This window comes from Dromaius novaehollandiae, chromosome 2 (assembly GCF_036370855.1).
Source record: "Dromaius novaehollandiae isolate bDroNov1 chromosome 2, bDroNov1.hap1, whole genome shotgun sequence".
In the NCBI taxonomy this organism is placed as follows: Eukaryota; Metazoa; Chordata; class Aves; order Casuariiformes; family Dromaiidae; genus Dromaius; species Dromaius novaehollandiae.
Genome location: NC_088099.1, coordinates 23,895,651 through 23,922,476, shown reverse-complemented (window position 1 = coordinate 23,922,476; position 26,826 = coordinate 23,895,651). Strand labels below are relative to the sequence as shown.

General features: G+C 36.8%; 1 protein-coding gene across 2 annotated transcripts in view; it reads right to left on the bottom strand.

The window, feature by feature from the left end:
* The window catches only part of MINDY3 (MINDY lysine 48 deubiquitinase 3), a 62,729-nt gene that overhangs the window by 3,872 nt on the left and 32,031 nt on the right, over positions 1–26,826 (bottom strand). For both annotated transcript variants that reach the window (XM_064505991.1, XM_064505990.1), the window contains 3 exons: positions 8,208–8,280; positions 7,350–7,422; positions 2,192–2,279 (listed from right to left, as the gene is read on the bottom strand). In XM_064505991.1, the coding sequence (XP_064362061.1) occupies positions 2,192–2,279; positions 7,350–7,422; positions 8,208–8,280 (234 nt within the window). The remainder of the gene's footprint in view (positions 1–2,191; positions 2,280–7,349; positions 7,423–8,207; positions 8,281–26,826) is intronic.

The following is a 26,826-nucleotide window of genomic DNA, read 5'->3' as shown; positions in this document are numbered from 1 at the left end:
GGGAATTCAGGATTCCCCCTCTCCAGGTGACTGCCCTAAGCACTAAAGAGTCATACTTGCTCTCTCAGCCTAAATGATGTTTGAGTATTTTTCTTCAAAGCCAACAGCTTCAAAAAGGAAAGCTAAGCTCCCTTCTTTCCTTCAAGCTGGTGTTTAGTACTTTCTAGAAGAGTGCGAATTTGGATTTGAATATCCTCAGCAAAGGAGGAATTGAATCTGGATCTCCCAAGTGCTAGGTAGGTGTTCAAACACTGTATTAAGGGGAACGTCAACAATTCCAACCATCACTGGCATCCTCTCTTTCCTCATAGTGTTTTAAAGTAAGACATTAATCTTTCTTTGTTTCCGAAGACTCTCACTTCTGGAAAGAATTCTGAACTAAGTCTCAATATGGGGAAGGGCTCCTGCTATCTGATCCAGAGAGTACAGACGGATTTGACACACATCCTTGCCCTCAGCATTAATTCACGAATTGATTCTGGCAGCTCCCAGTCCAGAGTGTGTCGATGGTTCAGACTGCACTCTAAGGCAAAAACACTTTCCATGTTTTGTATCAGAGCTAGCAAAGGTTCAACAGCACAAGCAAAATGCAGTGGTAGGTAAGCACACGCAGCAGTGAATTTGTGCTTGACGGACAGGCCTTAACTTGGGGCCTCCAACTTTACAAGAGGTAAAGAGTTCCTCTACCACCACTCCTTAGGTGACTAAGGCAGGCATCTGCCCATGACTCCGCTATGCTTCCTTCCCTATTTCCCGTTACTCAGTTGATGATCCATTCAGGAATAGGAAACAGAGGCAGCAGGGCCATGGCAGCCCCACATACAATGGGTGTTTCCTCCTCCAGCTATCTGTGGCCCTCAGTACCAGATGGTTTAGGCACAGCCAATTATGGAGGATGCACTTAGGCCTTCTAAGCTCCAATCTAAGCAACTGGGGCCTAAAATTAAACACAGCAGTCTTACAGACTTGCAAGTGTGAAATCATTATAGAAATGAAATTATATCCTATTGTAAAGATGTTTCCACTTCTGGATATAGAAAAGAAAGGAAGAAGGAGTTGACAAATAAGATGCAGGCCTAATTCTGTAAAACCCAAGAAAAAAAACCCACTACAACTCCCGCCTTTTTGTCTAGATGCTGAATCCTCTCTTAATGATGTATTCAGTCCTTACCGTCTTTGGCTACAGTATGCTGTACATCTCTAACACAGACTCTTGTCAAAGGCATTTTAAAAATACTAGTTTCACATTTCCTTCGTTGTAAAAATTAGGCCATGTAGTTTCAACGACATGGTAAGCCAGAAAAGACTCCAACGAAGCACCCCTCTCAGACCTTCCCTTGCCACCGCCAGCCAGTCTTTCTGTCCCTAGAGTAACCCTCTGCCTTCTGCCAATACAAGCATTTGTATGGCCATGCAGCAAGCCTCCCATGAACCTGCAAAAAGGGCTCTCATCTGGACCAACTCCCTCTTCTGGTTTACGACATATCTCTACAAAGGTGTTCCCGGTGGTAGAAGGGAGGCAATGTGAGGGCAGGGAAACGTGACCAAGGGCAGAGGAGGGAAGAGGACAGCAGTGCTAGGTTCACACATGCTCTTTTCAGTGGTGTGGTGCTGTCTTAATGAGTATTTGGAACAGACAGTTGTAAATAAATTTCCATAACCTTGGCAGATGCTGACTTCAATGTATTCTAAATGTAACTGTATAACAGTTTTTTGGTAAGCTGTCAAAAATTTTAAGTTAATAAAGATCTACATAAAAATAGTTTTAGATATGTTTGCAGTGTTTTCCTATTTGCTAGCAATTTACAGCAGTCTTTTGTAATATTGATAAAAAACAGTATGACAATTTCATTCTTGAAAAACAAACTCAGATGAACTTCCTTTTCTGGGTAGGAAATGAGTTTATTTTCATATGCAAAACAATTATATATTTCCTGAACTTAATTTTAGAGCTTGACACTACAATGGAGTTCCTTTCACTGTAAAGCTCACAAAATCACGGACACCTTATGCAAAATGAAAGTCTACCATTCGCTGTGTAGTGCAAAAAGTTATTTGCTGGTCATATGCATCAAACAAATGCAATATTTATTATTAAAAATACCTCTGTGATATCAATGCAAATGTTAAATGAATCTCAGTGGCAAGCAGAACACACAAAACTCTACAGCAATAAAGCTATACTGATTACCTGCTCAGGGAAAAATTCTTGAAGAAAGGGACCCAGTAATATGATGCCCAGTCCTTCTGGGTCTAATTTGGTCTTCATGAGGTTTACGCTATGACAAAAACATTGGATAAAAAAGCATGAGTAGGGCATTTTTATTCTTGCATGACAAGTTATGCTGTGCTACCACAGTACTGGCTGCCAAGTATATCAATACTATTCTATTTTTAAGCATAAGTGACAAATGCAGCAGAATGGCATGCAAGTTGCCAAAACACAGTTATTTTTAAATAAAAGTAATCTGCTATTTCAAATCAAATAAGTGATAATTCTGAAAGACCACCATATTTGGTAAAGTAATTTTAAACCCATATAATCCAAAACCAGGTTTACAGCCCAAAAGGCATTTTGCTGTCTTGTAAACATTCTTGAGCTTAGATACATAAAACAGTCATCTTTTAAATACAGCTCTGTAACTGCCAAGCAACCTGTTTTTACATGGAGATTCAAAATGCCTCCAAGAAGTACTTAGTACATTGAAATAAAATTAAGTTTCACAGATACATTTCATATGTACATAGTGCCCTTGGTATCAAAGAAGCCAAAAATGATTAATAATGAAAATATTAACAATACACAGGACTAATCTGAAAGCCTTACTGACATGAATATGGTATAATTTCAGGTCATTACAAATTAATATCAATAAAAGCTTTATGCTTCAATTTAAGCAGTATACTTCTACAGACATTAGAGCGTAAAGATTTATTCATATTTATCCTGTCCTTTTGCCTAATGTTACAAGCTGCACTGCATGAGAACATCCACACTGGGTCAAACCAACAGACCATCTTGCCTAGTATCCTGTCAGTAGTAGATGCTTATGACAGAGTACAACAGGGTAAACACACAGTGACATCCTCAGTTTACCCTCCCCACTTCCAGCAGTCTGCTGCTCAAAGACTTCTTCAGTGAGAGGCAGTATCTAAAACACAAAGATATATATTTTTTCTTTCCATGCATGTGCCTAATTGGCTTTGAACCCATATCCACTTGTGGCATCAATCAACTCCATTCACAAATTAAAATTTAACTATAGATTGTGTGAATAAGTATCTCCTTATGCTTTGAACCTACCACCTGATGATAATTTGACGACACCTTATTCTTGTATTGTGAGAAACAATGAACGCTCATTATCTTTTTTTTTTTTTTAAATGAAAATCCCGATTTTAGAAACCTCTATTACATGCTCACGCAGTTGTCTCCTTTTTCCAGGTCAAGGAGTTCTAACCTAGTAATTCCTTGTACTAAAGCCATTCTGCACCTTTGATTAGCCTTGCTGCCCTCCCTGATCCCTTTCTACAATATTCTTTTTGAGATGGGGTAGAACTAGAACTACAGAAACTGAGGGAATGTCACAGTTTCATACAATGGTATTCCTAGCAATTCCATTATGTATGTTTGACTACCAGGGAGTATCAGTTTAAGATCTCTTTTCTGAATAGTAATACCTAGTTCACAGCCTAACACTGTATGTAGAAGTCAGGATGGCTTTATCCCATGTGCAATCTACATTTACTGTACTGAAACTTCTCTCTCACTTTATCTCCCAGTAACTTCTGCTGCTCTTCCAACCCAGTTTTCATTTTTATTATCTTGAATACTTTCATATCAGCAGCATAACTTTCCATATTGATCTCTACCCTCAAATCCACATCTACGCCATGACAAACTATATAGACCTAGTACAAATTCCTGTAAGATTCCTCTGATGACCTCCCTCCATTAAGAAGAATGACATTTATTTCTATCCTTTCAGCAGTTACTAATCTACAAGAGAAAACTTCCTTCTTACTCCATGTTTACAGATGACTCATTCACTAGTCAGTTTTCCCCAGATTAGTCTTCAAATCCTTTTCTAAGTATTGTTGCCCATTTATCACCTTCTCATTCCTCTGGTATCAAGAGACTTTACAGTGGTATGTAACTTAAAACAGTTCAGCAATTTCATACTGGTTTCTTCAGAATTCTAGGGTGAATATCAGCTGGTGATGGCAATTTGGTATCATTCATTTTACTTACCTAGAATTTCTTCTTGATGCTTCAGAGACTTAGCTCCTCTGACAAGCTACAAAAAGGCTTAGGTATAGAATCTCCCTATAAGCTTCCATACAGAATATAGATGAGGAACAGAACTCCCTACTGAACTTATCCCCAGAGAAAATGAAGAAGAAGAATTCGCGTAACTTTTCTTAATGACTTAGAATACTTTTTTAATACTGGGGTTCACATATCAGACTTGCAGACCTATTACAAGTCTCTTGGTTCTGAGGAGTTTAAAAGAAAAAATTATTATTTGCTTTTACTTCATATCTTTACAAAGGTATTCTTCAAAAGATTTTCAACTCTGTTTTGTTTTGTATTTACATTTAACTTTTCATAAATTTATGTTCTTTCCTGTTTTCTTCACTTAGATACTACATTTTCTTTTCAAAGGACAGTCTTAGCCTCTTATAGCCTCCTCTATCCTGCTTTTAACCAGTCAGGCTTTTTTTTCTTGAGGGCAAAGGGGAAGAAGTGTCTCTCTAAGCTCTTTTTTGATTACTGCAATACATAAGCATCTTATCCTTTTGGCTACCACTTATGTTTCTTCTTTTTAAGTAGCTCCCTTTCTTGACATTAACATAGTAGTAGTAAATTATTTGCATTCTTTTTGCTTTTGCCTCAATAAACACAAAATGTTATGCAATTGTTAAAAGAACAGTGGCTCTGTAAAGGCCTTTAAAAGGGAAATTTTAAAATTCATAAAACTGAATGAGATCTATTAACTACATTCATTTAATACCTAAAAAAATGAATGTTCATGACTTGGGTGATATTAGCACTGAGGATTTACATGATACTGGACTTTAATCCTTCTGTTGCTTATTCTTGTTGCTCTCAAATTACAAAACTAAGATTTTTAAGTAGCTGTCTGAAACCTGCTCAAAGTCTTGAAATGCTAGAACAGGCTCTAAGAACACCGGGTTTATAAACAGAACCCAGACATATTTAAGATAATTTCGAAAATGCTCTCAAATTAATGTAATGAAAATAAAGCCATTTATGTACTCACTAACATAAAAATTCTTTAAAAGGGCAGAGTCATGCTAAGCTTTTAAGTCTACACAGTGTACAAAATGCAATCAATTAAGCTATCGAGGGAAGTTAATAAAAGTTGACCAATGAATGTTTCAACTGAGGCCATCCTTTTCATTCAGTAAATAGCTAGAGCAGTTTAGACTATCACTAGTACTGGCGTTACCGCAGAGTCAGCAGAACAAGCATGTGCATTTGCTTCAGCCACTTCAGTGCAAAGTGTAGCTTCTTAACTAAACAGGTGATGAATGTCAAGGAACTGACACTGACGGTGTTTGTACTGCAATGGCCGAGATGAGTGTGGGGTCAAAAACCTCCAGCACGGGTCAGGTGGATGGTGGGGCTAAACTGGTTTAAACCTAGAGTGTCCTAAGGAATACAAGTTTTTAGAAACAGACAAAATAAATTGAACAAGAGAACTGGGTCCTCAGAATTATTTACTAAAAGACTACAAATTTTTACTAAAGTTAACATGCTATTTTGCGTAAACTTTTTCAGTACTGAAAAGGCTAATCCACCTTGTGAATCCATGTCTGCTCTACAAAATTTTCCCGCTGTACTTCCTAAACTCTATGCAGATCTGACTGTTAATCACTTTTAGCTTTTGGAAAGCTTAAAACCTCAGATTAGATGATCACAGACAAAGAATTTTCATTTAGTTCTCAACATCAAAAAGACAAATAGCACACTTGCAAGCAATGCCTTTAATTTTATTTTAAATAAAACAACAGAAAAGCCTGTATGAAGTTTGAAATGTGCTGTTTATACTTCTGTTCTACAGTAAATATGTGGGACATCTAGAACCAAAACTGAATAGGTTCTCAAGCCAATGGTATCAGACAGCATTTTTATTTAATAAGACATGTTTCAAGGATGAATATTCCATGGTTTGATCTCCAGTGAGGTCCTTTCAATACAGCAGGCCTTCCAACTGACTCTTCCTACATCAATTTATATTTGATGTGCTATGCACAATAAAATAGGTCAGGATTATGCCACAAGTGCCCTGAAGCCCAAACATGGAAAAAAGGATGAATGCAGAAAGAAGATTCCCTCAGGTTTACTGAGGCAGCAGAACACAAAGGCCAAAAGGAAGCTTTTCAGATCCTTTAAACTATGATTTTTTTTTGTTTTCTTATTAAACTTTTCAGTTTTCACCATTTATTGGCATGAAACGAATGCTAGCGTTTTTCCTTTTATTTTCTTTGGTTTTAGTTTCCATGGTGTCTTTTGACTCCCATTTTCACCCTTACTCTCCATCAAGAACAGCTCAGTAAACCCAGTTGTACTTTATAACATCTGAAAGGAAATAAAATTGCCTCAGTCAAATTTCAGATGTCTGTGGTAGGTAAACTTGCAGTCTCCACATCCATTTTAGAGGAAGAAGTGATTCAGACCACAATAAACTAGATCCTGAACTTATGAAAGAGCAAAATCATCTTCTGGAGAGATAAATGTTAATTTAAACACATAGCTGTCCTTTCTGGGTTTAGCATTTAGTGGTAAACCATGATTAGTAGGTAAGCTTTGGCACTGAAGGTGCCACAGAATATGAGTCCTGCCTGTCCATATAACAAAAATAAACCACCTTGCTCACTTAGTAGTTCTAACTCTAATCCTAGGAATCAAGGGTGTCACTCTGGAAACAAAAGACAACTATTAAGACTACAAGGTACCGACTGCTGGTCGTAACAAAAATATAACTAGAGCAGTACATGGAACCAATGGTAATCTGCCTCTGTACATGCGGATTCTTCAGGTCTTTTGGCACACAGTTACGTCCTCGTCAGCGTAAGGAAATATGATAATGCAAATAGCCTTTTTTCTTTTTTTTCCCGGCTTCCAGTTATCACTATCAGAGTTGGAGACATTCTAATTCCAATTCCCCCTCCATTTTATTTAAAGCTGACTTAAGCACTTAAAAATAATGCTCCTTGCTGAGAGTATAAGCAAGAAAACAATTCAGAAAAACCCTAAATTATAACTAATATGTGGTTAATTAGAATATATTTCTGTGGTCTTTATATTTTATTATACTTACTATTCAGGATCTGAAACAAGGTCCAGAGCCTTCATTACATCTTCTAGGAGAGTGTCAGGTATAAAACCATTATCTGAAGAATTAACAAAGCTTCTAATTATGAAAAGAAACAAAGTGCTTTCCAGAAGTACAAATTTTAGTCAAAAATAAAAGTACTATGCATCTTTATCTCAAAAGGACAGAATTCTAGAATGAACATGTTTTTCATACACTTCTCTCAATTTCTTTCTTAAAAATTGAGCAATGTGACACAGAGATTGTGGGTTTGTTTATCATTCATGCACTCTGAAGTTTAATACCTGGCCAGAATTCAACCTATCTATAGCTAGTGCCACTTGATACCACTATGATAACGATTGTAAACCCTTTTTTTCCTTTTGGTTAATTAAAATAATACTTGAATGTTAGACATATTGTATTTTCCAAAACATCTAATATATGAAAAATCAAATTGTATAGAAGCCTTATGTAAATAACAGATAATAGTCCAAACTTAAAAAGTTTATGCTCCAAGAACTCTACTTTACTATTGCACTGTTGTATTTAACTTCCCTTATTGCAAAGTTTTCAGAAAACTTCATTTCACTTGTAGATTGACTACTGTAAGGAAAATTTCTTGTCTTATTGATGACTAAGCTATTAGTACCGAGCCCAGGCATAAACAGAATATACCTTGGTATGGGAAGACAATGCATTTGAAAGTGCAATATTTATAACTTGTTTTATAAAACAACAGTCCTATTTTCTGAAGAAACTAACCCTACACAATGCCACATTCTTTATTATTTGAAACTTGTCTCTACTGAATAAGTACATTTCAATGCAAAATCTCATTTCTGCAAGAGGTACAGCCCTTACCCTCAGGATCATACGTTTGGAAAACCCTTCTGGCTTGTTCTGAAGGCGCTTCAGGAGCAACAAGGGCCATATCCTTAAAAAAAGAAAACTTTCATAAATTCTTAATTCAGATACATATTACTAAGGAAATATTTAGCCACACTAGAGAGGTTAGGATCTTAAATTAATAAAAATTCAAATACAATGGCAGAAAAATTAAAGTTAATTCCAATACATCAGTGATAGTGACCTAAACAGATCAAGAAATATGTTAAGGATTAGTTAAAAAACTTCTTGACAAAGTCTGTTTAAGTCTTTTCATGCAGCTGTCATGGCACAGAAAATGCTACATGGAGACTAAATGTATAATATGGTAGACTTGGATTTAAAATATATCTTAAGGTATCTGAAAACACACATACACCAGTGACATAATGCTACTTTAGTGAGTGTACTATGCACACCTTCAAAGAAATATATAAAAATCATTTAGACAGGAAGTTGTGAGACAATGTTTAGTCTGTTTCATGGAATGGCAGAACACATTTCTTAGCCACATGAAAAGGTAAGATTTAAATAGCAGTTGTTGTAATGCATTATTTACCTGTGACAATTATGTTTTCCAAAACTTACATGCAGTGAGGCACATGTTTATCTACTATTGTAAAACCAGCAAAAAGCACATCCCTCTGGTTTTATGCCAAAAATATTTTTAAAGAAGTGAAGTTATAAGTAATTTATGCAAAATGAAAGGTGGTATAAAGGGTTAGAAATACATATACTCAACACATACTTCAATTTAAAGAAAGTATAAAGCTCTGATGTTCAAATGGAACACGAAATTGGAAAATAGGACTCCAAATACTGCTTGTTAGGGGTATTTGAAATCCTACATCTCATTTGGCAAATTTGTGATCACCTATGCTGTTTTTTTTACATAGAAAGGAAAATGAAAAACTTGCACAGAGGGAAACACTGCATTTGACAATGCTCCCTCTATAGTTTCTTCTACTGTCAAAGTGAAAATGTTATTTAAGATACTGCTTTTCTATGAACAGTAACTACAAAAACCCAGAAATGGCAGAGTTGACATTACTCTGAATGACATTATACCTTGGAAATCAATCTTTTTGTTCACATTGCGTCAACTGTAAATGTATTTGTTACAAATCAAAAAGTTTTCTCAAAATATTTTTTAAATTATACACAATTTTTTCTTTTTATTTCCAGTTTCAGCTGAAGTCTACTTTCTGAAGATTATTTAGAAGTACTGTCTTGAAATAGAAAATTACAGATACAATGAGTGGATGTTGTATGTGGTGACACTGAACTTTAGTCTAAATTGTACAAGTCAGCATTACTTCATTTAAATGAAGGTAGATAAAAGAAATCAGAAAATGTAGAATTAAAATATACCTAGTAAGTTCTTTAACAGATTAAGAAAAATGCTTCAGGGAAAGAACAGAAACAAATAATGCATTTGACTAGGATTCCACTCTTACCCAGTTTCTCTTAATAGCTGACTCCAAATCAGCCAAGAATTTTAAGTTTATATCTAATGAAGTCTGGTGTATACTTAAAAATTTTCCTGAATGAAAGCCAGCTGCCTTGGATGAACAAGCAGGTATAACATCAGACACAACACAGACTTAAACAGTAACAGGCAACAGTTTTATTTTGAACACATGAATGATACACCTATAACTGGCACATGCTGCATACAAGGGGTGGTTAAAGAGTACCCCTCATTTCCACATACAGGAGAGACCTATATCCGCTCTTAATACAGGATTGTATTAGACAAAAAGTTAGGACGAGATGTCTGTCCCATTTACCAAGGCTCTATATCACCACCTTATTATACTTTGACTTATAAGGGCTATTCCACTGCCACTTGACCACAAGACAAAAATCTACATTCTCAAGCTGAACAGTGCAAGGAGGGAAGGACCAGGGTTCAATCTACTGTGACCTGTTAGGGGATGTCCACATCACATCTTTATTGGCAATGAAGGTTGTGCCAAGCATCAGTCCTGGATGCACACTGTGCAGAAGCAGAGCTAAGCGCTGGAAGACCTTGTGTCCGTACTGCAGGTGAGGCACTCTAAAAGGTGTTCTGGTGTGCAACTTCTGCATTGGTTTCACCAGGAGAGAAACAGCTTTGAGCACATCTGTTCGGCACTCAGTTGCATGCAGACGGATTCAAAGTATAGATGTAAATCAAAATTGCACCAAAGAGAAGCTCTCCAGCCTGCTAAATCACTAATGCAGGTGGATTGAATGAATCATGTCTGCTGGAACTCTCCTAGTTCCTGAGACATGGCAGACTGATCAGGACTGAATTACTTCCTAGCTCCAGCCTAATGGCTCTTTCACAGCACAACTACCACCTTTCACTGTGATGCGATTGCAGAGCCCATTCTCAGAGGAAAGCAGTCTAACCTGCAGAAAAACTAGGGCTATATGCCTTTGCACTACGCAACTTTTCCAATCACCTTGTACCTGAGTACTTCTGGTGAAGAAGGGTACAGAAGAAACTAGTTTGGGAGCAGTCCCTTCAACTGCTAGTCTCTCCTGGTGAGAACAACTTTTAATTTGTAAGCTACTGGACCTTTTCTAGGAGAAGAATAAATTGAGGGATGGAAAGATTGCAATGGCTATTTTCCTCTTACTTGGGGAAAAAAAGGAGCATCCATAAAGTAGGGTAGCCAAAGTGCTGGCTTACAAGGCACAGTAACTCTATATAGTATCAGAATTCAATAGCACTTTATTGCAATTGAGAACTACCCCAAACAGTTCTCAGCCTAAAACAGATGATGCCATAGCATACAGAACTTGTCAACAACAAAATGACCAGTGATTTCTATATTCAGGATTTAACCCTAAAGAGGGGTATTTTTACAGCAGATTCTTGTTAAAGAATTAGCAGGTCAGGAAGCGAAGGTGACAAGCGATAATTCTTAAAAATGTCCATGATATGGAAGGATATCACCAAAGCAACTTGCAACTGCATAGATACATTATTTCAAATGTAAAGTACATACTTCTACCTTGGTTTATGAATAGGCAGTTCTCTCCATAAAAAACTTGATGTAATCTATGAATAAAGACTATAATTTTTGCTGTCCTACCTCCCCCAAGTTACATCGTTTAATGTAATACACTACGCAGTTTCAAGTGATGCAAAACAGATGTTATTAAACAAACAAAAAGACTAATCTCCTGCAATTACTCACAGATTTTTTTTTTGATAGTACAATTACAAATATTGTGTAGCTTTGTTGACATTTTAGTTTTCCCAAACCTTAGCTGATTCAGTACATGTGTACCTGGGAAGAACTTAGAAAATAAGTCACTGAATACTTTACTTGTAGTCTAAAATTCCCCACGTTTTTCAGCTGAGCATTTATATGTCATAAAGGCACTCAATTGCTATATATTAAAATGTTTTATTCATAAAGTGTGGTATGCTAATGCTCTAGGCAAGACATTTCAGGAAGAAAAATATGAGTTACCTGCCACAGAGAGATGATGAAAAATAAACTAACTTGCATCTTCAAAATAATTCCAACCTTTCACTGAGACTACTGTCCTATAAACAGCTAAAAGTCCAAGATTTAAACCAGGTATATACAAATGCCATGTGTCTCCTAACTTAGCATATCATTCATTTCCACTGTCCAGAAAACTTACAGTTCAAATATACCAGATATTTGCATCTTGGAAAAAATAAACAAGTAACACACCTACTTCAGACAGCAAAGCTGAAAATGCAGCAAATGTCTAACGAAAATGTACTGCAGCTGCCCTTCATCAAATGTGCCAAAATATACACCCCCAGCCTTATGCCTTGTATTTTGAGGTATCCCATGCATTGAAACTTCCATACAAGGGAATCCCATCAACAGTTAATTATAATTATTTTCAAAACTAAGTACACTGTGTTCTAAAAATCTCATTTCACTCATTGGCTCTTGCAATATACAAACAAGCCATTTTACATTACTTTGAAAAGTTGTTCTCATGTACCAGTATTTTAAGATTCCGTGTTTACCCTTAGAGGCAAAAAATAGTCTTTGTAACTTTTAATGAAAACATTTCAGAAGCTTTCACTCTACAAATCAAAACCAGAACATAATGACTAAGCTACCTGACATCCTGGCTGTGAAGTTTTACAAAGATCCCTCACTGAAAGACCTGCTGTCTTTGAAAATGAAATCTGTTTGCATATGGACTACTTAGTTGTACACATACAATTGTTGAGTGAGAAACAGAGGAACAACATATTAAAGTACTAACCGTCTTCTTAAAAGTTTGCCTAAATACACAAATACTGCTAATTTAACAAATAACTTATTCAGATCTGCAAACATGGTGATTATATAACATGGTCTTGCATTACAGCAGAGTCCCATAGTCAGTGGCTTTCAAATCAGCCAATTTTTTTCAAAATGGTTTCCTAAGAAAACAAGGCTGATAGGACCTCTGAAACCACTTCCCACATCTTTAGTGACTTCTGTATCCATTGCACAATTTCAGTCTTATTTGACAGAGGAATTGGAGTCTCAAGACTGGTTGTTGAAACTGGAAGCCAAGCACAGAGGAAATGCACAAATCTGCATTCCTACTGTGAGGGGAGGCAGAACTCAGCTGTTACTCACTGCCTCTGGCAGTAGGTAGGCAACCACTCAACCAACACATGCCCAAGCCCAGACTTGCCACTGCATGCTGGCTCTTGTTGGACGGACCATCACAGAAAAAAAGTGGTTGGTTAGTCTAGAAGGTATTTGTGTGGGGAGAGTGGAAGAAAGAGGCGCAAGACGGAGGAAAAGGAACGGAGTGAGGAAGTGTCTAGGAGACGAAGGCCTGGTGGAAGATGGGCTTCACAAGTTCTTGCTCCTACGTAACATACTTCAGCTTGGAAGAGCTTTCACACTATGGGATTGTGTAAATCTGACTTGAATAGTCACTGTGTACTACTTGCATTTTCAGAACATTAGAAGTGTCAATATAGTCCATCTTATCTTTGTAGAAAACAATGGGGGGCAGGGGGAAGGGGTGCCCTCATAGACAGCAAGTTGAATATGAGTTAGCAGTGTGCCCCAGGGGCAAGGAAGGCCAACCACAAATGGGTGTGCATTTAGGAGGAGGTCAGCAGGCCAGCAGGTCAAGGGAAATCACCATCCCCCTCTTTGGCACCTGTGAGATGGCATCTGGAATACTGCGTACAGGTTTGGGCTGCTAAGTACAAGATGCTGAGATACTGGAGCAGTCCAGAAGACGGCAGGCAAAATAAGGTAGCTGGAGCAAGAGATGTAGAAGGGGCTGACAAAACTAGATTTGTTTAGTTTTAAGAGAAGGCTAAGAGAAGAATCTTATTGTTGCCTTCAGCTACCTAATAGAAAGGCATAGAAACAAGAGCCATACGCCTCTAGGAGAAGCACAGTTGAAAGGACAAGAGAAAATGGACACAAGTGGCAAAGGAAATTTTTATTGGATATTATTATTTGGAAACATCTTTTTTCTTAAATGATGAGGGAAGTCGAACACTGGAACAGGCTGCCCAGAGAGGATGCAGGGGATACTCAAAACTCAGCTGTACAAGGCCCGGAGCAATGTGCTAGATGTAGGGCCTGCTTTGAGCAGGGGGCTAAAACAGAAGACCTCTAGAAGTTCTTTCCAACCTAATCTATTCTCTAATTCTAAGAGGTTCTGAGTTTACTGTTCCAATCTTATGACTTCATCTAGTCTTGATAAGTAGTAGACAGTAAACATCTACTTAAAGATAACGTTCTCATTGTATAAATTACCTTTTCAAAATGGTCTCTATTATTTCCTGTTATTTAACCCAATAGCTTCAGGTTGATTGTTTCCATAACTGATCCAAGTATCAGAATATAATTCTCTGACCAATGACAACCATCACTTGAACCCAAATACTGACCTTGAAATTACTGTGTTGCCCATGAATAAAATTTCTGTTTAGAAACAGTGTCCAAGCATAGTGTGAAACAAGTGCTAATAACATCTATTCTAAGGTTATATCAAGACAGCGGGGAGACGGCAGGCACCTTTTCCTCATTAGTTTCTGCTTTGATAAGCAAAACAAGGCACAAAGTTCTGGAAAAGTAAATCAATTCGATGGCATGAAAAAACTAATGTGCTCCAACTCACAATTGTATTTTTCTGGTAACACAGTACAGCTACAGATACAATCTGTATCATTTGTTCCAAAATGCTGCAATTTATTACTGGAAAACATACCATCCAGAAGCAGGAGTGCTTTTATAAAGATTATTGTTTTCTAGCATTATAGTTGCATGGAGCAGAGAGGGAGGGAAAAAAGGCTAGGGGAAGTAAAGTCAAGTAGAGTAAAACAGAAGAAAATGTTAGCGTTTCTTGTCCTGTGCGTTAAGATAGTGCGCAAGTACTCAGAAGCTTATGATATATAATCTCAGAGTTCTAAAGTATGTGTTTTTGAACCTTGAACAAAAAAAATTACACAACTTCACCAAGTATAGATCAGGTACAACTGAGGGAATCAAAGCTCATGAACCTGAACCTGAATTTTGAAGTTTAGGATTATAACAAGGTGTAAGTACCATCAAAAGGAATGTTATGCAACAAACTGCATGCACACGCACACACATCAAAACTTTCCTTCTGATTCTTTCAAGTTGTTTTTCTCCTTTAAATGAATGAAAAGCAATATTCATTTGAGCAGGAAGAAATTCTGTTTCAGAACTCCGATAACTATGAAATAACAAAGTTCCAAAGTAAAATCAATCTACTTTTTGCATTTGTCAGATTAGTAGTGTTTCTTAATGAAGAACTTCATAGAAAGCATTCCTCAACAAAACTTAAGCATTCCTTTTATTAAAACAATCAAAAACCAAGCCATACAACTCACAATTACTAATGCTCTTACTAATGTCACAAAACATACTCATTTCAAAAGCACCAAGTGTTTTTCAAAATGCAGGAAACTGAAACAGACCTTTGTTTTTTCTCTTGACATCAATGATTGATAAGTTGTTCAACTGTGAATGTCTTAAGAAAAAAGACTTGCATCGGCACATTTTAATTTATTTAGTAGAGGAGAATTTCTGATTCACAGAATTCTTAAACAGTCTATAATGATTCCCCTCCCACCCAGCACACTCCCCCACTTAGCATCAATCATATGCTGTCTGAAGTCTTCCAATATAAATGTACCAGCAGTTCTGGCTCTTGCTGCAGCAGATCACAGGAAACACTGGAGCACAGAACAAGCTGGAAAGCCATTGATTCTGTGTGAGTAAGTAAAATCCTACGGGGTTTAGGAGTAAGCAAATAACTAGTTTTTGGGTGTATTTTTTTCCCCCACTTTTACCTTCCAAATGAAAGCTCAAGAGGAGGCCTACCTCCCAGTGCTCTTGTACAGATTTTTTCCACAGCAAAAGCAAAAATCAAGATTCTCAATTCAAGCACAAGGTAAACCTACTGAGTAAAACAGTTCATTTTACTTACTTGGCCTTTATAAAGTAGAAATAGGATTTCAGAATTGTAATGCCTAACATTATCAGTGTATACAGGCCAAAGAGAGCAATAAAGCAGTATGTAATCATGCAAAAAGACAATAACATATTCCAACACCTCATGGGGAGCTCAAAGAAAGGACAAGAAACATGGTCTCCCTCATCCTTTAGTTTATTTACCATTGAGAGATCTTAAAATGGCATATAGTACTACTTGGAACCTGAGAACTGTTTTTTTCCTCCTTTGCAGTATCCTCAGAGGACATGCTGAAATGCTGCCCTTTATGTTCAACCCAAATACATAGCGGAACATTCCCACTGCCTGTTCAATTTTCTGACAACTGGGGAGAAAAAAAAATCTCCTTAAAACAAAGTATAAAATAAATATTCTGGAATGCAGAAGATTCTGAGAGGTAGGAAAGTAAGCAAGAAACAGACAGACATGTATGTAAACTAGACAGCCCCAAGAAATCTGATAATCAGTAAGCAATCTATCATTAAGTGACAAACCATGTGTATTTTCAAGGTAGCGTGACTTAAAAGAAACTACACTGTTCCACTAATTACCCTGTGGAGCAACTGCATACTCCTTTGCACAAATAACACTGCTTTAATAAAGTTCACATCAGTCTTTCGGCCTTCACAGGTGACAGAACACTTATTGAAGGTACAGATGGAGTTCTGACAGATGCTGGGAGCAGGGGAGACCACACCAAAAATCCAGTAATCATTTGGTAAAAATATAGGTCCAGCAAACAGTTGAGCAGAATAATGGCTGGCATAATATAACATCTCCCTTAGCTCTGTTCTCAGTTGAACTGGATATTCTAAATAACTGCAGTTAATATAGAAGGAACAGATTGCTGGGCACAATAAGGTGAAATTTTGATCCATCTCGGACAATGAAAAGGAGTCTATTACATATTCCTGTCATTTATGAAGATCTCAACCTGGAGAGGAACAGAAGTGCTCCTCCAAAGATAACTATCCACTACCCAATGCTGTGGAGATTTTTGAGTCTAGATGAATCGGATAGTCTAGTTACTGTTTTCAGTTCAGAAGTAATGGTGGGGACCTTGGAGAACCTACGAGTATCACAGGAGGTCCCGATATCAAAACTGTCCTGACCATGTCAAAATCACCAGGGTCCTATTCTACCTTACTTCGAATAGGGCTCAAGGGACAAACGGTGAAATTCAACATCTGTCTTCAACTAAGGATGCCATCAGAAACAAAACCAAAAAAGAGGTGGAACTTCTTAACAGCATAGGAAGTAAACAGGTCAACTTAGATCAATCCTAGTACTGTGAGACTATCCAAGCAAGCACCCCATGCATGGTCTAGAAGCAAGCATCTCATTCATTTCAATCTCTGTCCAGAAGGACCTTACTGACACTCAAGGTCATGCTTATTTATGAACCAACTCCATATTGAGATTATCTTTTGAAAGGAGAAAAGGAACTTCATACATGTACTATGTAACTATAACATCATCATTTGAATACATAGCTCTTCCACATGTGTCCAGAATGCATTTCAAATCCAGTGCTCTAAAGCTTCAGTTCATCCTGTGGCTGTAATCCATTTGCAATAAATTTCCAGATGTATAATAGTTATATCTAATGTCACTAGGAGGACAGAGGGACACAGGAGGATTCTTCTTCAAATGGTGAAGGGATCCCGCTACTAAAGTTAGAACTAATGAAACAGTCCTTCACAGCCCAAGAAATAACAGCCTATGTACTGAGGGAGAATACACTGAGTGCAGCTTTATGTGGAGGCAATGAACTAAGTGTCATATGTAGTACCACATATACAAAAGAGGTCAGATGTCTTAAAAGCGATAGTTACTGTTATAGAGACTAGCAAGGAGGTCAACCAAAGAGTACAATTTAACATAGACTGATACCAGCTCGCAAGCAGGAAAGCTCTCATCACTAGAAAAGTAAAAATTGGTTCAATGTGTTACAATGATTTAAAATTCAGCTTTTGACTCTTCACTGAGATAAAGATGATTAAATACAACCTGGACATAGCTTGGAACAAAATATCAGCTTTCATGTAGGTCTTCCTAGGAGCCGATTATGAGATCAAGGAAAGAGGGACAGTCCTTCAGATCTCAAATCAGAGGCAATTACCACCAAAATAGGAAGAACTGAATTGGTACAGAAAGACCACAGGAATGGCTCCTGAATGGAGCAGTGACCCCTGCAAGAAGAGGATAATGTGGTAGGTCAAATTTGTGTTTCCAAAATATGCAATCTGGATAATAAATATCTGAAAACAATAAACCATCCCCTCTTAAATAGCCAGAATAATATTGGTTAGTGTCAATATTCTGAATTTGAATGCATGATTATAGAAATTCAATCTGCTTAAGTTCAGAATGTGTCTTTATCTTGCTCCCTCTCTGGCACCACTAAATAGATGTTATCAAACCTATCAAGCTATGGAGAAACTGGTTCTAAAACACTCATCAACAAAGCATCTACTGCCAATCTAAGCAGACTTTCATGAGAAGCATCCATGAAAAGGGAGAAAGTTGGAGGACTATGATGAGGCAAAGCAAATTAAATCCTAGAGCCCTCATCTATTACGTCCATACCAAAGCATTTGATGTCATTTGACACAAGGTAGTTTAAAAGAATACCAGTCTGGCTCTGAACAGAGAGTTGGCTAATGAAGACTAGTTCATGACCCACATACATACTCAAAGACATCACCCATGTAACCAGTTGGTTGGAAGGGCCACTGCCCATGTTTGTCACAGCCATCTAAGTATCCTCTACAGACTGCTTACAATGCTTCTCTTGTTCTGGTTGATGGAATAAAAGATTGCTCTGTGGCATATTATCTTCCATGAAAGAAGGTATTAAAAGATGCCAAACAACTGGAAAATGCCCACAGAATACTTAAAGGAGCACAAGATTTTCCTGGATTGAGCTGAATAGAGAGGAACCAAAGGAAAAGTCCTTAAGTAGTCTGACAATAGACTAGTCCTCTGCAGCTATGACTGTTTCCACTTCAGAACGGCAGGTGTCAAAGATCATGTATTGCTTCCTCCTCAGCCCAAAATAGGGCTGGGGTCTACCTCGGATTCAGAAAAAGTCAAAAGGAAATCCTTTCCTGGACTGAGGGAGGAAGAGACACAAAAGGAAGTATCTCCCTCCCAAGGCAGCAGAGACTTATCATCATGGGTCAGATAATAGAATACAGGCTTTATAATTCAGACCCAAATGGCTTTATAATTCAGACATGAATGAAAGATGACAGTTTCTCCAAAAATTATCAAAGGGTAGAGCTGCTGGTGGTGAAATATTCACAGTGAACAATTTGTTTCAACAAGGTTGAAAGGAAGTAATGGCACTACTTGCACTCTGCCTCACTTATGAATAAGGGTGAAATGCAAGGACTGCATTTCTCTTACTGGACCTGCGGTACCTTGCTGGTACTGCAAATAGAAAAGAGGTCCCCAAAGGGTAGAATAAAAAGGTATGGACTACTTATGCAAATGTATTTTCACCTCCACCCAAACTACCCAGACAGAAAAGGGAGCCTGTGTGATCCGGGGGTGGGAGGAGGCTGGGGAGAGAACGCAAACAGAAAACAAAGAGCAAGACGTCCTAACAGAAACCTACAATCTGAGCACACTGCCATACTATCCATCTGGAAAGCAATGTTCTTAATATGCACTCAGCTAAGTTGTGGAAACCGCACTATATCCTCCATTCCTGTGGGAGAGGATGGTTTAATGAGGCAGCCAACAAAATAGCCACAGCATTGCACAAATTTTCAAACTATACTGAGTATATGTTTAACAGTTATATTGCCACAGATTTTAGTGTTCTGTTTCAAAACATTACAGAAGGCAATAATTCACTTGTTGCCATGTTTAAAAACAAAAAAACAAATGGCGCTTCCTCGCCATGTTTCCTGCTTTGGAAGACAGATTACAAGAGATTATTGTAAAACAGTAAAGACTGAATACATCATCTTTTGTTTCCCCTCTTGCTAGTTACTAAATTATTTTTCTAATCAACACAGAACAAAGCCTTTGTTTTGAAAGCAAATATACATTACTAGAACTACAGACCAGACATCAGCAGATTTAGCTTGCTGGAGTTCTTATCTAAATACTAAATTAAATACCACCCTCCAGTCGGGATTTTAATCTGAAAGGACGACTTTTGCCATCACCTGTTGCCTACCATATTTAGAAGTCTTTCTTTTATTTGAGGATATAATACCATGCCATACAAACTGCAAACGTTATTCCCAAGAGAATCCAAACTGAACGTGAACAAATTCTGTGATTTGTAATATGCAGATCCTTCATAATATACTTCAAAATAAAATGGTAACTTTTATTATCATGCTACTTTTCTACATTAGAAAACTCTTCTAGTACTATTTCAGCCTATAGACATGAAGCATTTGCTACGCAACCCTTGTTAGGCGTAACTAACTATTTGGCAACTACGATAAGTACGTGGGAGGTGAATAAGTGTGACAGGAGCATTTGATAGCAGAGTTCAACGCCAGTGAAGCTGTCCTGCAGAAATTCAAATCCTCCTAAATACAGCTGAGCTTGTTACATTATAGTTCTCAGTAATGAAAGCTATGCTTCACACTGGAACCCAGCCTCAAGGGTAGTTTAGTTGCTCGCTTACTTTTTCAAACCATGCAGTTCACCCTTGGGCTGATGAAAACCCTCTGGTTTGCTTCAACATAAAATGATGAAATGTTTTTGGAAATGGACCAGGTTAATTATTTTATAAATTAAGATTTGTCCTTTCGAAATAACTTTGGCATACTTAACACGGCTAATTATCCTGCTAACCTTAATATCTTATGGTTTTACATGTGAAATGTATGAGCTTTACAAAGTAATAAAGAAAATACTAGATTAGTAAGGTCACGTAGTCCACTGCTATTTTGCACTGTTGAGTGGTATTTTAGGGAATCTTTATATGCATGTGTATTCATATATGTATAGTATGGGGAAAATACTAAATGCCCACAAACAACATTACACATTCATTTTCACATATTACAGAAAAGAGTATTACATTTATGTTCATATTCAAATTTGGCATTCCAGGTAGCTAATTCTGTAGTAGCGGAACTGAACAATCAGCTACTGAGCAATGCAGTTTGTTCAGTCTTTTAATTAATAAAAAACTGGTGTCATTTCCCTCCTTAAAACTGTATTACACATTCAGGCTCATCTCACATCACATCAATTACCAGTAGCTTTCTTAACTACAGAAAGGCATTACTGAACTTATTTTCTAAATACATCACTATTGTCTCAATATCTCTGTATCAAAGTACCTTAAACTTACTCATGTCTCCTACTGGCAACCTTGGCAGCTCTTTGTAGCACAAGAGTTATTTTTAAAGTACATATATAAATATATATGTATATAAAGGTTCCCTAAACCATCAGTAGTACCATCGTTAGTAGACCAAAATGGCATTGGACTGCCCACAATAGAAAATCAAATGAGAAAGCATGAATAAATTTCATAGCCTTCTCACATAAAACAAAAGAAATCAACACTGGAAAAAAAATATCATTTAAAAAGGGAAATGAGGTTACTTCAATTTTAGAAATACAAATAAACATGTTATCCAAAAATTTATTCAAATGTGAATTCTGATGTTACATAAGGAGAGGAAGAAATAACAGATATCACTAAATGTACTGCAGCTCAGCTAAGAAGTGTTAAAAGCTTCCTTCACCATAGACAGTTTTCTCTTTTCTTTTTTCTGAATTCTTTTTCCCCATCTGTCCGCATTTAGACCTTTGATCTATTCATTCACATGCCCTAACCTGAAAATAGAGCTGCCTTATCAGAGAATGTCAAAGGTGTTATTCTGTACACAACAAAATTGCTATCAGCATAAAAGGAGACAGAGATGTAAAAAACATTTCCCACCACTTCAAAATGGGGATAGAAATGGATTTCTAAGGATATTAGTGATCGTACTTGCAAAGAATGAAATCAGATGCTGTATACTGGTTCCTTCTAATGTTCCCAGGGATTCAACAGCTGTCACAATCATTAAAGTTCTAAGACTACAACTGTCACTATTTTAAAGAACATCTTCATTATTGAAGCATATGTTGTCATGCTGGCAGTCTCATTTAGTGTTTCTAGTTTTTTGCATCTACTGGATTTCCATTTCTAAGTCTCACTAAAAATGGGTAAAATAATATTTTCAGTACCACTATCCTGTAAATAATTCCTGCAGCTAGTGGGCAGTAATTAGACAAGGAACATTGCCTGTGGAACAAGGAATGGATGGTGTGTGCCTGGCACTACTGCACTTTGTGATTTCTACATATCGCCTTGTATAAGGATACATGGAAAATGGGGAGAAGTTACGCATTACACTTACCTATCATCTCTTTTCATTGTGATACTACAAACACTAAATTCCATATTTTGGAAAACAGTGAGTTAGACTTCAGGACCTCCTCTTTAAAAAAGGTATATTAAGATATTTCCACATATAATGTAATTTTGCTTTTAAAATTCCACTGTCTGGAATGATTCCATGAAGACAGCCACTGACTATGAATATATTATTTGCTGATCTAAATCAGTTTATTTCTTGACTTGTGTTAGTTTAGCAACTTTGATAATCATGCATATACTTGTTGAAAAAGCATGCAGACTAAACCCAGCTTTTTCCTCTCCATGTGCTGAGACAGCATCTTACAGCTAAAACAGTATCTTTCACCTCTGTCTTATCTCTTCCATAAACACACAGTCAAGCCAAAAACTGATGTGAACACTGGAACATATTATGGCATTCATATACTTTTCAAAAAGGAGTATTCTGCTGCATTAAAAGAACACTTCTTTCTATTCTTCTCACTTTGATGCCAACTATCCACTAAGAAAACCAGTACTTTCTTCATACTTCTTTGCGTACTACTCGATGATTTGTAAAGAAGCAGGAAATTAAAGTGTACTAAATTCATGAAAGCCATAGTTTTTGGGCTAAGATTTTAGAAAGTCTTTAAAGAAACAAAAGAGAATTTTATGCCTCTCTTCTCCATCTACTCCCAAATACTGAATGAACTACAAATTCATTAGAGTTTAATAATACTTGCTCCATTATCAACAGTGCTCAAGTAAGAAAAAATGGTAATATAATTATTATGGATAAATTTGAAAAATATCCAAATACACTCAAAAGATAAAGTGTAAAATAATTTTGAACACTAAAAAGCCAAAGCTTAAATATACAAATGAGAAAAAGACTTTTGAAGCAGAGTTGATTTTCAGGCCAAGACCTACTGTAAGCTATTCACAGAAACATATGCAACAGCTCAGAAGCTGTCAGACACTGAAAGGATTCTAAGTTGTGCTGCATAATACTTGGTAACAACTAGCCAAGAGGAAGAAGGGGTCTGTAAAACAACTACACAAAGATATAAACAAAACCTAGCTTGAAAATGTCCCCTGCAAACCAGAACAGCTGCAAACATAGCACATGCCAAATGCAGAATCAAGATATCGGTAAATGTTAATGCATTGAATGAGGTGAATATACTTTATAATCAACAAGTAAACTTATAATGCAGTATATCAGAAGGCATTTGTATATTAGAAAAAGTATTGTTAGAAAACCAAGTTTCTACTTACTGGTGACTGTATCCTATTGCATTGCTATCCAGGCAATAGCATAAATAGTGCTTTGCTGTTTACCCTACTAGCTGAAAATGGAACTAAAGTGGTAATTATGGCAGATTTGAGCAGAATTTGTATCTGGAAAGGTCACAGCACCTGGCTAGTGGAAGAAGCAAATTTTTCCCTTGGGCTGGAATCAGGAATAGCTTCATTTTTATATACCAAGTTCCTGTAAATATCAATTTGATATTTTAAAACTGCAATACTATAAAAACTGTATCAGTTTATTCATCATATTTTAATAATAAGGTGGTATTCCTAGTCCTCCAAATTTGAAAAACAGAATATCTACCCGTCATGTGATGGCTCAGGCCCAATGTCTTCTCTATTGTATCAAATATAGCTGGAACCAACATTGGTTTCACACCTAAAAGGGATACAGAATGATACAATGATGTTCTCAGCCTTTGTTTCTAGGAGGTATGTTGATTTTCAGAATTTACTTGATATAATGACTTGCAAGTTATAAAATTACATTTAGCAATGGACTTTGTGTTTACTATTTGCAAACCATTCTGCATATACTAAAAAACCAAAAACACAAAAAACCCCACCCACCTGAAATGCATTTCTTTCAAAATTCAGCTTTTCTAATGAAAGGATGACATACAAACTGTATGTTGCTCATATTGTTCCAAAATGGGAGGCTACAAATCGTCTAGATGCTAATAAGTATTCTTATGGTAGGAACCAATCTCTTACCTTACACTCCCCAATTTCATTTTACATATGAAAGTCATATTCATTCTAATATGAATAAAAGGACAATACAACCTTCAGGACTGCTTTGGCTATAAATGGGTATTAATTGACCCATGATTTCTGTATTGCTTTGTACATTTTTCACAGCAGTAGCTTTATACAGTCACCACTACAATCTAATGCACTTAATAGAGCAAAATAATTTTTGGAAACAATGTATTATTTATGTTATAATAAAAATAATTACTTCATGGAGATGATTCCACATCAGTCTTAAATACATTCCCATAGGCTATTGCTAATCTTTAAAGCTCAGACAAATTTATTTCTTAACCGTATGAATTCCAAACTGAGTATCAACTGAAAACTGAAAGTACACAGACTATATGCTTTGAAGAAAACGAGAAGGTTGCAAAATTGCACCAATAAATGACTACTATAATAATTTTTCTTCCTAACTGTATTTAAAATAGACTTGAAATGATCAAGGGATACAATTTTTATAAAAATTGTTAGTGTAACATTCATGGCAATTAGTTAAGAACATTTTCTTCATAAGCTTTCCAGTTCTGAAGTGCCCCTAAAAGCAAAGCTGAACTAGACTGAGTCAATGAATGCTATTCCAAGGTAAAGCTCCTTAAAACTGTTACATTCAGATACAGGCATGCTTTTAGGGCAACCAGGACCACAGCTGTAACTGACATAACATGGTTCTACACCGCATGGATGGAGGTTATTGAGCAGTGTCTTAATACTTTCCACAATTCCTCTAATTTTCCTCACTATTTATTAATATTTTAAACCAGCTCAGTTGGTTTATATCCCTGGATTTGTCCCTAGAAGCAACGGACTTGTACAAAAGTAAGACCAGTACTAACTGAGGCAGTAAATTGTTATTTTCAATGGAAACACTCCTTTAGGCAAAGCTAGTTGGAAAAGGGGGGGGGGGAAACCAAAAAAACCCACAACCTTGCGGTGATGCCATTCTCAAAGCCTGTCTATGTATAAAAGAAAATTTACTAGCATGCTAACGTTGTCTTTACAGAAGGACTTGAGCAAACTTGATTTTAGTAAAGATCTAGATGTGAAAACATCCTAAAGAATGTTCCAAACATGCAAAGAAGTCAAAACCTAAATTACTCAGCTAACAACAATTTTTTAATTCACCAGCATTTAATAATTGTGCCAGTTCTTACCATAAAAATTATTTGAATGGTAAGGTGTTTAAATCTGTGCAGTGAGCACTATAGCCAGTTATATACAGCATGGAGGCAGAATCATATATACTAGTCTTTGGCAGGAGGGAAGGCCTTATCTCAAGATGTTCTTTCGCCAGCTTCAAAGAAATTAAAAATCTAGACTTGACCTAGGTAAATACTGCTGTGAGAATTACCTGCTTGAATGAAAAAAGTGCAACAGGTTTCCCCAAAGAAAGCCTCCCAAACACACAAAACTAAGAAACTCACCAGAAGGCCTATTCTCAGAGAGAAAAACGCATCTGTAGTAGGAACAAACTCATCCAAAAGTAAAATAGGAGTAGACCCACAAAGAGCAGAATAAGGTGTCACAGTCATGCTCTAAGATCTCCCAAAGTTAGAATAAGGTAGATACCTTACAGAAATATTTTATTTTGAGGTCTCCCTGCCAACTATGAGACCATTATTCTAAAAAGACTTGGCCTTTCTGCTAGGAAAGTATTTATACAAAGCAATCCTTGTGAACTACTGTGTTATTCAGAAGAATTTAAATCCATTTGTTTAACAACAGCATTCATACTATGAACTTTAAACCAACCAGCAGAATTACTCTCTCTTTGGGGGCCCACAGGTCCCACAGGGAACACTATGCTCTAACATTGACTTTAAGGGTTCTTTTTCTGCAGATAATGAGACCTACATTAGCAGCTGATAGAGATATCTAAAGATCCACTGCTGATTTAATCAAGTGAGAGCTATTGTCAAAAACAGAACAGCATCTGTGTCTCTGCTGATAATCAGCACACAGAAAACTAAACCCTGCTCTAGCCCAGAATCTCTCTCCGTAGATGCCTTACCCATTTGTCTTTTCTCTACCAGACACCTGGACTGTCCCAACCAGAACCAATTCCACTACTTATTTAATGAAAGGCTGCAAAACTACAAGCTCTGCGGTTCACTTCAGGAAATCTTTACAAAGACATATTCAAAATCTGATTACCTGCATTCAACTGTCATGGGAGCACAAAACAAAAGAGTGTAGATATTTTTCAGTACCTTCCCAAGGTAGAAGAGTTCCTAAGTTAATGGATAAGTATAATTCATTTGCATATATATTAGGCTACTTTTATGAAAGATCAGAATTGTTAACACACACCATTAATGGTTGAATTTTTTTTTTTTTTTTTTTTTAAACCACCTCTGCCTTATGTTCCTTCATGGCCATCATCATTCTGTTGATGACGAATCCGCTTTTCGGACAACATTCAGAGGTGAAATATTGTAGCCAATAATATTCCTCTTTAGCCCAGCTGTGGCAGGCACCATCGCCCCAAATTCAGGATCTCCTGTAACAATATCAGTGTTTGTTCACATTTCCCTCTACTGAGCCTTCATTAAAAAGATTTTTTTAGGAAGAGAAGTGAATGTCCTTTCTTCCAAGGGCCAATATTATCAAGGATGCTGAAGACAGACCCCGAGAATATGGTGGAACAGATAACAGCGACTGACGTTAAAAAAT